At 40.5% G+C, this 13,560-nt stretch overlaps 1 protein-coding gene across 18 annotated transcripts in view; it reads right to left on the bottom strand.

The window, feature by feature from the left end:
* The window catches only part of fryl (furry homolog, like), a 444,177-nt gene that overhangs the window by 8,392 nt on the left and 422,225 nt on the right, over positions 1-13,560 (bottom strand). For 14 of the 18 annotated variants that reach the window (XM_078217183.1, XM_078217182.1, XM_078217179.1 and 11 more), the window contains 2 exons: positions 10,041-10,058; positions 4,137-4,247 (listed from right to left, as the gene is read on the bottom strand). In XM_078217183.1, the coding sequence (XP_078073309.1) occupies positions 4,137-4,247; positions 10,041-10,058 (129 nt within the window). The remainder of the gene's footprint in view (positions 1-4,136; positions 4,248-10,040; positions 10,059-13,560) is intronic. The other 4 variants (XM_078217176.1, XM_078217154.1, XM_078217146.1 and 1 more) reach the window with 1 other exon arrangement.

Consider the following 13,560-nt stretch of genomic DNA (forward strand, 5'->3'; position numbering starts at 1 on the left):
ATTCAATGGCATTACCATTGCTGAAAACCCCCACTATTAACAACTTGGAGCTACCATTGACCAGAAACTGAACTGGACTAGCTATATTAATACTGTGGCTACAAGAGCAAGTCAGAGGTTAGGAATTTTATTGCTAATGACACACCTTCTAACTTCCCAAACCTGTCCAACATGTACAAGGTACAAGTCTGGATGAATGCAGCTTGAAGAACATTCAAGAAGTTCTGCATCATCCAGGACAAAGCAGCCTACTTGGTTAGCATGGCATCCACCACCAGAAATTTACTCCTTCCACCACTGATGCACAGTGGCAGCAGTGTGTACCATGTACAAGGTGCACTGCAGCAACTTACGAAAGCTCCATTAACAAATCCCTCCAAACCTGTGACTTCTACCACCTAGAAAGACAAAGGCAGTAGATGCATGGGAACACCGCCACCTGCAATTTCCCCTCCAAGCCATACACCATCTTAAAAGTTTATTTATTTATCAGTCACAAGTAAGGCTTACATTAACACAGCAATGAAGTTACTGTGAAAATCCCCTAATCGTCATATTTCATCGCCTGTTCGGGTCAATGCACCTAACCGGCACATCTTGACTTAGAACTATATCACCATCCCTTCACTGTCACTGGGTTAAATCCCGGAAATCTCTTCCTAACAGCACTGTGGGTGTACCTATATGATGTGGAGATGCTGGCGTTGGACTGGGGTAAACACAGTAAGGAGTCTAACAACACCAGGTTAAAGTCCAACAGGTTTATTTGGTAGCAAAAGCCACTAGCTTTCGGAGTGCTGCCCCTTATACAGGTGTACCTATATCACATGCACTGCAGCAGAAGGCAGCTGACCACCACCTTCTCAAAAGATAGTTAGGAATGGGCAATAAATGCTGGCCTAGAAAGCAATGCCCTCATCCCGTGAAAAAATTAATAAAAGAAATTCCCCATTCATTTGTTCAAATATAACATTATTCTCATTCATTGGTCTTCTTTCCGTCCTTGCAGGAAAAGAGAGGACAGAACATGAAGGAGAGGCAGAAAACTGGAGGTAACCATCTAGTTACTGACATTTGTAGAGTTGGTGATTCTAGACACCAGTAAAGTCTTGGAGTGGAATTTTACAGCCTCTGCGCCTGCTTTGCCATGGGAAAAATGTCTCAAAATCAGGTGTAAAGCGGCTAGCGGGAATGGCGCCCGTTTTCACACTTGTTGCAATTTTACAACACCTGGATTTCTGGCGCGGTCACCCTCCCGCCAGAAATGGACAAGAGGCTGATTAATTTATTTAAATTTATTAAAATAGTGTTTTGCATGTGTTTAGTGAGCCCGGTGCTCAACCATCCAGGCTCGCTTGCCTTTATGGCCTCGCTGAGGGTTCTCTCCAGTGAGGAAAACACCTGCTCCCCATGAACAGGAACAGTCGTGTTAGCCTCGCCGGTGGAACTGGAGGCCACTGAGGCGCCCTGGGGTGGCCGAGTGCAAGGCGGGTATGCCCCTTGGGCAGTGCCAGTCTGGCAACTTAGCACTGCCAGCCTGAGACCTGGGCAACGCCCACTGGGCACCTTGGCACAGTTCACCGGGCAGTGCTGGGGATGGGGAGGCCACTACCATTCTGCCTGCGATCGGTGGGGGATGGGGGGGTGGGGGATGGGGGGGGGGGCAGGGGAGGCCCACTGGCACTCTGTCTGTGATTGGTGGGGGAGGCCACGATCGGTCTGGGCTACATCTCAGGCCCCCACGATTGCGGGGGTGCTAGTTGAGGCTGCCTGCAGTAGCAGGGGCCTGACAGCTCTCTCTCTGTCTGTCAGACCCCTGCTACGGCACATCTGCAGCATCAGAGGTCTGCACATGCGCAATACCTCCATTGACAGGCTGTCTGGAAAGTCAAGCCCAGCCCACAGCCTCTCTGGCGAGAAACTGACTAGCCCATCTTTTCAGAGACAGAGTGCATAAGATTGGGTGTGAAAACGCGCCCAAAAAACAGACCTGGAACTTTCCCATTTTCAGACCAGCTGGACACTTAGAAAAGATCTTGTAAAATTCCACCCTTGGTGTGTTGGCCATTGGAGTTGGGGGCTTCCCACCTACCTGGTCACAGAATTAAGCAACATACAGCTGCATGGCATATAACACTCACTCCGACTGACAATATTTACCAGCAAGTGACTTATTCATATGCACAATGATCACTAAAGCATTTTTACCTTTACAGTCTTAATTCATGTCTTAATCACCCACAGAAACTGGTGCAGGAGGACAATGGCCAACTCCTCAGTGCAGGTCACTTATTCTGAGGGTGCACTGTCAGATGCGAGCAAGACCATGCACCACTCAGCTACTCACACAGTGAGGTCAGAAAAGAAGTTGAGCTTTCACCTGGTGACTCACAATCACATGTGAGCAAAAACAGATGCTGGAGACTGGACCTGCTGTGGAGAGTCCGCATCAAAGGACACAGGATGCAACAAGCTCTGCTCAACTGGACTCAAGTGCTGAACCTTGGGGCTGTTGATGTAAAGCAGTGGTTCCGTGCGGCGCGCCAGACTGGTGCGGCGAGAGAGGATGGCAAGTGTGGCGGGAAGATTCAAGGACAATCAAAGAAACATTTAAACATGGCTTCACTAATTGGGTGGTTCTTGTGTGATTTCAGCAATGTGTTAAGTGGGTATTCTTCATCTGAAGGGCATTCTTCATCTTAGAGCAGCCAGCTGCTATGTGTGCTTCAAGGTGCAAAAAAAATAGGGAGGGTGGATTGCAGTCAGGCAAAAACATCATTGCAGAGCATAAGAAATAGGAATAATAGACCATAGGGTCTCATTTGAGCCTGCTCCAGCATTCAATATCGGGTGGATGGAGCTATTACAAGCGGGCATAACTATAGGGTTCGTGGTGGGAGATATAGGAAGGATATCAGAGGTAGGTTCTTTACGCAGAGAGTGGTTGGGGTGTGGAATGGACTGCCTGCAGTGATAGTGGAGTCAGACACTTTAGGAACATTTAAGCGGTTATTGGATAGGCACATGGAGCACACCAGGACGATAGGGAGTGGGATAGCTTGATCTTGGTTTCAGATAAAGCTTGGCACAACATCGTGGGCCGAAGGGCCTGTTCTGTGCTGTACTGTTCTATGTTCTAATATGATCATGACTCAATTTTGGCCTCAGCTCCATTTTCTCACTCTGTCATCTCAGCCTTAAATATATTCAATGATGGATCATTCACAACCCCTCTGGAATAAAGAATTCCATAGATCCACAATCCTTTAAGTGACACTGGTTACACCTCAGCTGGAATATTGTGTACAGTTTTGAGCACCATACTATAGGAAACATGTGAACATATTATAGCGAGTGCAGAAGAAGTTTACAAGAATGGTTCCAGTGATGAGAAACTTACAGTTATATAGACAGATTGGAGAGGTTGTGACTGTTCTCCTTGAGAAGGAGAAGACTAAGGAGATTTGATGGAATTGTCCAAAAACATGAGGGGGCTGGATAGAGTAGGTAGGGAGAAACTGTTGTCAACAATGTGGAAACTCTTCAAATATGTGATACTTAGAGTATAAAATAAATATATTTATGCAAGGTGAAAAAAGGATGCATGAAAAATGAGGTCTATGGATAAACTAGGAAATTAAACTAAACTGAAACTTAATAGGGAGACATTTGATAAAAGCTGAGACTAACACTACTAAAGGTAATAAAGATAATTATAAAAAGGATATTAAAGCCATAAGTTTTGTCAGCGTAGATTCACTGATGCTGTTAATCAGTGATGGAAAAGTATAGTTGAGGGTTGAAAGATCAGAGGGCCAAATAGGAATGAGAAAAAGTTAAGCAAATATTATGAAAGGTAATAGTAAGCTTTTAAATACATTTAAGTAAACCAATAATTAAGAGAAAATAGGAAGGCTCAGGAATGAAGGAGTAAATTGAATTGCAGAGAGTAAAAGTATGGTGGACATCAAAAATAATCAGTTTCGACAAAGATTTACTTTGTGGAACAACTTATTAAGACATGACTGTTGTAATGGAATTGGTTCTGAAAAAATTTTATAAAATAACTCAAGGTGGATTAAGAAAGGGCTTGGTAAGGTAACACACAAAATAATTGAAAATATTATTCAAGTTACCTCAGCTTTTTGCTTGATGGTGTCTACTTGACTGATGAGTTTACAGTAGGCCTGATACAAGAGCAATAGTTGGAAATGAAGTTTGTATAGTCTTCGACACAGCTCCAGCTCCTAAAGAGAACACAGGCAGATTAGTATCTTCCTTAGCCTACTGCACATGCAGTAATTATGCAGTAACTTGAAGATTAATCACAGTCAGCTTTCTGCAATGAAAGATTAAAATTGGTTACTGGCTAATTACGCAGAGCAGATGCCAGCTTAAAATGAGCTGATACAACGTAAAGCTGATGGAAGGGCAGATGAAAGCTGACCTTTGCACTACAGTCACAGTTACAGCTCCAGCACAGAAAGCAAAAATAAATCAGCTCACTGGCACATCTGACACAAAGCAGCCAGCATTGCTCTGACAGACTGTTATCTAACATCAAGTGAAACAATTGTTAAAGCCATGGTATTCGGAAATCACTATACCACATCATAAAATATTTCCCTCAAAATAATTTTAAATCCCATTGCTGAACTGATATCTGTGAAATTAAAAAAAAAGGCAAAATGTCAGGTTCTGACTGAAAACCAGCGCACTTCTCTCCAGAAACACAACCAGGTATTCTCACCAGATCCTCTGACACTCTGTCATAACAAAATCGGGAGCGTGGTTTGCACCATCACTCTGGCAAGGCGAGGTGTGGACTGATAGAACCGGTCAGCTGTGCAGAGATTCCATTCCGCCTCCGCCCCCCTCAAAAGACTCGGAAGACACATAGGTAAGGAGGCTGCAAAGGTATATAGATAGGTTAAGTGAGTGGGCAAAGAACTGACAAATGTAGGAAAATGTGAAAATGTCTATTTTGGCAGGAAAAGTAAAGGGAAGGAAAATGGTGAGAGATTGCACAGCTCTGAGATGTAGGGGGATCTAGGTGTCCTAGTGCATTAATTACAAAAGGTTTGTATCCAGGTGCAGCAAGTAATTAGGAAAGCTAATAGAACATTATTATTTATGGTACATTGAATACAAAAATAGAAAGATTATGCTTCAGTTATATAGAACATTGGTGAGACCACATCTGAAGTACTGGTCTCCTTGTTTAAGGAAGGATGTAAATGCATCAGATACAGTTTGGACGTTTACAAGACTAATACCTGGAATGGGTAGGTTGTCTCATAATAAAAAAGTTGGACAGCTAGGCTTGGATCCACTGGAGTTTAGAAGCATAAGAGGCAACTTGATTGAAACATATAAAATCCTGAGGGGGCTTGACAAGGTAGATGTGAAGAGGATGTTTCCTCTTGTAGGAGAATCTAGCACTGTTTAAAAATAAGGGAGGTCCATTTAAAACGAAGTGAGGAGAATTTTTTTAATTACGGAGGGCTGAGAATCTTAGGAATTCTCTTTCTTAAAAAGGTGTTGGAAGCAGAGTCTTTGAATATTTTTAAGGCAGAGGGAGATAGATTCTTGATAAGCAAGGGTATAAGAGGTTATAGGAGGTAGGTGGGAATGTGGGATTGAGGTTTCAGTGAGATCAACGATAATCTAATTAAATGGTGGAACAGGCTCGAGGGCGGAGTGGCCTAATCCTGCTCCTAATCTGTACGTATGTAGGCATATTGGAACTCATCATCGTCCTCTTGAAAAATGAAACAGTTAAAAAGAATCAAAATTATAATTACGAGAAGTAAAGAAACTAGTTCTTTATTCAAAAGGTGATAAATATTTGAAATAATTTGCTAGCAAAGATAGTGGAGATAAATGCAATTGAAGCTAGGTTTGGATTGGATTGTATGGATATCAGAGGGCTATCAATTGTTTGGGTACCAGAGGGATGAGTATCAATGGATCAAATCATTAATGGTGAATATTTTCATGATTTTAAAACTGCCATATATGCTTTGTGACATCATTGGACAACAAGCTGTGTACTTGATCATTGACCTTAATAAGCAAACAACAGCGGTAAATAGTATTTTCACAAGATTTCTTTTTATCCAAGTAAACTTAGAATTTTTAGCAAGAGTCATACTTATTTTCTGAGTAATAAGTACTGTGGCTCATCATAACTGTTAATCTTAAAACTCAACTAACTCAAGAGACTATCAATAGGAAACATTACACATACTTTAGAGTTTAATTGCTAAAAACACAATTCTATTAAAAACACTTAGAAGCTTGGATCTCCTGAGGAGTGGCAATCATTGTCAGATTGTCACTCTGCTCCTATTTGCCAGTTCCTAGACAATGCTCCAATTTTCTGGCCAGGTCTTCCAAGTCCAGTGTACAGTCCATCAAGGAGCTTCAACGTAGTGTTGGGGCTGGGGGAGAGACAAGCCCATATTCCCTTTTTACGGCATTAGCTGCCATATTCGGGTAAGTGTTTAAAGGTCCCAAAGCTTCTCTGTATTAATGTATGAGTGAATGGTGAGTGGGTGAATGTGTAGGTAGTAGGTCTAAGTGGGTAGGTTTGCGAGGTAAGTTGGCAGGTGGATAGGGTGGCAGCTGGGTGAGTGGGTAGATAGGTCAGGGAGTCGGGGGGGGTGGAGTTGGGTGGTGGACAATAGTCAAGTTAGGGGGTGCGGAGAGTCAAGGGGTGGGTACCAAGAGGGTCAATGGGTAGATTCAGGATTGGGGGCAGGGTCATTAGAAGAAAACAACGTTTCTGACTATTTCATTCTTATAATGACGTGTGTTCAGTGTGCTTTCAAACCTGTTCAATGTATTATATTATATTTTACCACAGTATTTCAACACCAGACCATAGACTTTGTGCAGAGTTATTGCTTAAACAAAAAAACCAAAGCAAGAAATTAAATGCTAAATTCAATGAAGAGCTGTTATGTATATTTAATATCACTAAGTTGTTCTGACAAAAGATAGGGAACATTGTAAATATCTGTTGGTACATAGACACAAACTACAGCATAACACAAACAGTGAGAAACAAGATAGATTTTATAGATCAGTCAACCTGAGTTGGTAGTGGGGAAAATTCTATCAAAGATTATATAGCAGAGCACTTGAAAAACAGTGGTAGAATCGGACAGAGTTAGCATGGATTTACGAAAGGGTAATCATGCTTGACAAATCTACTGGAATTCTTAGAGGATGTAACTAGTAGAGTTAATGAGGGGGAAGCCAGTCGATGTGGTTTATTTGGAACAAAGAACAGTACAGCACAGGAACAGGCCCTTCGGCCCACCAAGTCTGTGCTGACACAGATGCCTCTCTAATCTAATATTTTCTTGACTCTGCGTGGCCCATATCACCCTATTCCCTGCTTATTCATGTATCTATCCAGATGCTTCTTGAACATTGTTATGGAATCTGCTTCCATCACCTCCTCCAGCAGTGTGTTCCAGGCATTCACCACCCTTTGTGTGAAAAACTTGCCCCTTACATCTCTTTTAAATTTTCCCCTTCTCACTTTCAATCTATGCCCCCGTGTAATTGACCCTTCGACCCCGGGGAAAAAGACTCTGACCATCCACTATATCCAAACCTGTCATAATCTTGTAATCCTCTATTAGGTCCCCCCTCATCCTCCGACGCTCCAATGAAAATAATCCAAGTTTGTTCAACCTTTCTTCATAGTCCTCCAAACCAGGCAACATCCTAGTAAATCTCTTCTGCACTTTCAAGATGGTTTATGACAAAGTCCCACATAAGAGATGAGCATGTAAAATTAAAGCACATGGGATAGGTATTGAAATGGATAGAAAACTGGTTGGCAGACAGGAAATAAAGTATAGGAATAAACGGGTCTTTTACCAAATGGCAGGCAGTGACTTGTGGGCTACCACAGGGATCAGTGCTGGGACCCCAGCTATTCACAATATATATTAATGATTTAGATGAGGAAACTAAATGTAATATCTCCAAATTTGCAGATGACACAAAGCTGGGTGGGAGGGTGAGCTGTGAGGAGGATGCAAAGATGCTTCAGTGTGATTTTGATAAGCTGAGTGAGTGGGCAAATGCATGGCAGATGCAGTATAATGTGGGTAAATGTGAGCATTTTGGGAGCAAAAACAGGAAGACAGATTATTATGTGAATGGCTACAAATTATGAGAGGGGAATGTGCAACAAAACCTGGGTGCTTTTGTAAATCAATCACTGAAGGTAAGCATGCAGTGGCAGAAGGCGGTAAAGATGCCAAATGGCATGTTGGCCTTCATAGCAAAAGGATTCGAGTGCAGGAGCAGGCCTGTCTTGCTGCAATCATAAAGGGACTTGTTGAGGCCACACCTGGAATATTGTGTGCAGTTTTAGTCTCCTTATCTGAGGAAGAATATTCTTGCTATTGAAGGAGAGCAGCGAAGGTTTACCAGACTGATTGCTGGGATGGCGTGACTGATACATGAGAAGAAATTGAGTCAGTTAGGATTATATTTGCTGGAGTTCAGAAGAATGAGGGGGAGTGTCCCAGTGCTAACAAAATCTATTTACCCACTACTGTGCTACAAATTGAACCTAAATCCCTTGAGATGATTGTTAGATGATGCATTTTTAACCTGAATTTTCATTACATTTCATAAAGCCTCCTTTAATTAAAACTGGATTTTAAATGTTTCTCATAGAAACTTATAAAATTCTAACAGGACTAGAATGCTCCAGATGGTGGGAGTGTCCAGAACCAGGGGGTCATAGTCTAAGGATATAGAGTAAACCTTTTAGGACCGAGATGAGGAGAAATCTCTTCACCCAGAGAGTGGTGAGCCTATGGAATTTGCTATCACAGTGAGCAGTTGAGGCCAAATGGAATGTTTTCAAGGAGGAGTTAGATATAGCTCTTGGAGCGAAGGGGATCAAACGAAATGGATGGAAGACGGGATCAGGCTTTTGAGTTGGATAAACTGCCATGATCATAATGAACAGTGAATCAGGCTCGAAGGGCCAAATGGCCTACGTCACTCCTATTTTTTATGTTTCTATGGAACAATAGTATGATTCACTAAATATTTTCTACACACATCTTTTCATTAATGTACATAAGTTGGTAAGTTTTACATACTGGAAAACAAACCAGCCTCTATAACTTTTTAATTCTACATTTCTAGCTAATGGTTTATGTATTCTATATTTAAAGAAAATAATTTTCATTAGTGCTCTGCCACACTTCTCAAATCTAATAAATTTATATGGGGAATAAAGAATTCTTAAGTCTGATAATAGAATACAAATAATCATAGAAATACGGTTTGCTTTGAAGCTTGTCTGAAGTTTCACATTTTAAAAATTTCTGTTGCTGATTATGGATTCAAAATAAAAACAAGGTTATACTTTCTATATTTTGGTTATACTGTATCTAAATTTGAAATTTACACAAAGTAAAAGTTCATAGTCTAAATTGTTTCATAGAAAAAAGAGCTTACTTTAAGTTTAAAAATAATATTTTCGAATATCTATCTTCTGCACAAACAAACCACAATTTTGATATCCTAAAAGACTTTGAGAGTAGTGATAATAAAAAAATAGACTTTGTTAACATTTTTTTGTCATCAGCTTTAATTTCTGAAGTATGCTGTCAGTACCACGTTTGTCATAGTCATATGTACACAATTCAAGAACAATACTGCCCACTTGTTATATATATCATCTGTAGAATCCAAAATGTGATACTTGCAATGTTATTTATTTCAGCATTCAGTACGTAATATAGATGTTTAATGAAAGAAAATTATCTTTTTTCTTTCAGCAATTATTTATTGAAAGGCTACAAGCACGTTGTATAATTGTCATCAAAAAGCATGAAAGCAACACATTGCATTCTTTGGCAACTGCACAACATCTACACACATATATGAATGATGTCAGACACATTGCAGGGTTACAAATGTAAACGCGGCAAACAATGGTCAGCTTGCGATTCCAACACTGTTAATATGTCTAGAAGACAAGAACCATCACTTACTGCTAGAACTTCCATTTGCTAAGCAAGAAGGTGAAGTCACAAAACAAAGAAAGAAAAAGAGATCAAGAATTAGTGACAGTTAAACCTCATACAAGGTCAAAGATGTCCCAGTGTTAACAGAACCAATTTACCCACTACTGTGCTACAAATTGAACCTAAATCCCTCGAGATGATGGTTAGATGATGTATTTTTACCTGAATTTTCATTACGTCCGAGTCATTTCATAAAACCTCCTTCTTTAATTAAAACTGGATTTTAAATGTTTCATATTAAACAATTACAGAGTCAAAACCATTTTTGGTTTTGTGGTAAGTTTACAATATAATAAAGCTATGAATTGGTTTACGATAAGATCACACTGCTCATTGGAAACCCACCTGCAGTTGACAAGTTGGTAAAATCTTATATTTTGAATTATCTTAGATTTTACCAAAACCATACTTACATATTTAAATCCAATTTCAGCTTTAATGGTTGCAATGTGATAAAACGATCAATTTAATATTTCTATCCTAGTAATGGATGTAAATCAAGATAATTTTACTGTGTGGCTTTAATAATGCAGAATGAAGTATAGAATGCTATATTTCATTTTATTGATTTTTAAAAATTAAAATCTGGATTTAATGCCTTCCTACTTAAATACCTTCCATTTTTAAAAAAACTAGATACATTCAAGGCTCTCTCTATACTGATTCTCTTGGGACAAAGTGAATTGATACAACTCTGACTCACATTACAGCAAAAGCAAGCCAATCCCTCAGTTTCTTGAAATTATACTAACTGCAGGAGTCCAGCCACTACAACATTTTGAAGGACTAAAATAGAACACGTTTATTTTCTAACCTTAAGAATCACAATCGTATAGTGAGTCACTGACTTTTGTAGGCTGCCAATATAACCTGGATGCAATTTTAAGTTCTTTCCTCACTAACATTTAAGATAAAATTACCTGAGGTGGCATAACATGTTTCTTAGTTTCCAAGTGTAGGTTTTTACAGCCAATTTTCTCCATGCTTACATAAAAAAATAATGATGCAGAAGGTGGCCATTCCAGCCATCTTTTTTGTGCTAGCTGTAAAAGAGATAACTAGTATAATTTCACTGTGCACCTCTTGGTCTGTAATGTTGTGGCATTGCCAAGGAGAATTAGCTCAAATGGTAGAGCGCTCGCTTTGCATGCGAGAGATACTGGAATCGATGCCCACATTCTCCACTCTGATTTGGGGGCGGCACGGTAGCACAGTGGTTAGCACTGCTGCTTTACAGCTCCAGGGACCCGGTTTCGATTCCTGGCTTGGGTCACTGTCTGTGTAGAGTTTGCATGTTCTCCCCGTGTCTGCGTGGGTTTCCTCCGGGTGCTCCGGAGGTGCTTCCTCCCACATTCTGAAAGACGTGCTGGTTAGGTGCATTGACCCGAACAGGCGCCGAACTGTGGTGACTAGGGGAATTTCACAGTAACTTCATTGCAGTGTTAATGTAAGCCTTACTTGTGACTAATAAATAAACTTTAACTTTACTTTATGACACCTCAAGTGCACATCCAAATATTCTTAAAATGCAATGAGAATTTCTGCCTCTACCAATCTTTCATGGAGTAAGGTTCCAGGCCCTCATTACCAACTGGGTTAAACATTTCCCCCTCATCTCCCATGTTTTCCTTCTACTAACTATTTTAAATGTATGCTATCTGTTTATTGATCTTTCTTAAGGGAAATAGGTCCTTCCTATCCATTCAATCTGGGCCCCTCAATTTCATTCATCTCATTCAAATCTCTCCCCAGGCTCCTCTGGTCCAAAGAGAACACCCTCAGGTTATCCAATTTTTACTCACAGCTAAAAATCTCCATTCCTGAAAACATTCCTGTAAATCTCCTTTTACCCTCTTTAGTGCAATCTTACCTCTCCTGTAATGTGACGACCAGAATTGTGGGCAGTACTCTAGCGTGGCCTAACTGATATTTATACCATATTGGCATAGCCCTTTGCTCTTATGCTTTGGCCCCAGTCTGCTGCAGAGAGTCCACCTCCAGGCAGTTGAAGGTTCATCTATTCCTCCATATTTCTCCAAATCCTCCATTTATTGTGGATTTCCTTGCTTTATTTGCCTTCCTCAACAGCATTACATCACAATTTTCTGTATTAAATTACATTTCTCACTATTCTACTCACCTGACTAGTCCATTGATAGCTTCCTGCAGTATACAGCTTTTTCCCCCTCACTATTGCCTATACTGCCAATTTTCATGTTATCTATAAACTTCTTAATCATGCCCCCTATAATTAAGTCTACATTATTGATATACACAATTAACAGCAAGGGATCCGTTACTGATCCTTGTGGAACTCCATTGGAAGTAGCCTTCCTTTCACAGAAACACCCATTTCCCAATACCATTTGCTCCCTGGCATGTGTCATTTTGGCTCCAACTCACCATTTTTCTTTGGATCCCATGATATTTTAACTTTCTGACCAAGTCTGCTGTATGGTACCAAGTCAACAGCCTTGCCAAAAAACACATAGATGACATCAAACACATTATCCTTATTACGTCCTAAACAAAATCAACCAAGTTAGTCAGACACAGCCTTCACTCAACAAACCCATGCTGACTGTCCAGATTAAATGACAATTCATATTGCCTCTCAGAAATGTTTTGAATAATTTTCCTACACTGAGGTTAGGCTGACAAGCCTTTAATTATTTGGGCTATCCCTTTCCAGTTTTTAAGAAGAAGGTATAGCTCTCAGGGCGAAGGGGATCAAAAGGATACGGAGGGAAGATGGAATCAGCCTACTGAGTTGGATGATCAACTATGATCATAATGAATGGCAGGTTGAGCAGGCTTAAAGGGCTGAATGGCCTACTCCTGCTCCTATTTTCTATGTTTCTTTCTCCCTTTTTAAAACAATGATCCAAAATTAGCAGTCCTTCAGTACCTAAAGCCAAAGAGGATTGGAACTGATGGTCTTGCCTTTGGCATCCAGTTGGGGTTCTTTAGGTTTGACTGTTTCCATAACAAAGTTACTTAAGACTGTATAAAACCATTATTACTTATTTATAGCTAAAGGTACATCTCAGTAACTCTACAAGAGGTCAGACTTCTCTTACCCTCCAGATCCCTGTTACTTTGTCCTGTGACATTGCATTATAGTTACATCAGCATCAGACGCTTCTGATGTTAACTATTGACTCTACATCTCCCCCCAAGTCTTTATCCTAATTATACACATCCTTCCACGTTTCTCTGCATATTTCACAGGGTTTGTCTCCGAGGTGCTTTGACAAACCTCCCTAATCTTGTTCTGATCTCATTCTGAGGTCAAGAACTATTCTGCACTCTCGATTCTTTTGAAATGAGTGTTGTGGGTGGCTACAGAGCCTAGTCTTGATTCCTGTTTCCATCCAGATCTCAGTAATAAGCTAAAGTTCAGTTTGGCTTTCTGTCCAATGATATTAAGGCGCTTAGAGTTCTCCTGCTATTTCCCTGATCGTCTCAATCTTATAAGATGTTGGGT

This window comes from Mustelus asterias, chromosome 1 (assembly GCF_964213995.1).
Source record: "Mustelus asterias chromosome 1, sMusAst1.hap1.1, whole genome shotgun sequence".
NCBI lineage: Eukaryota > Metazoa > Chordata > Chondrichthyes > Carcharhiniformes > Triakidae > Mustelus > Mustelus asterias.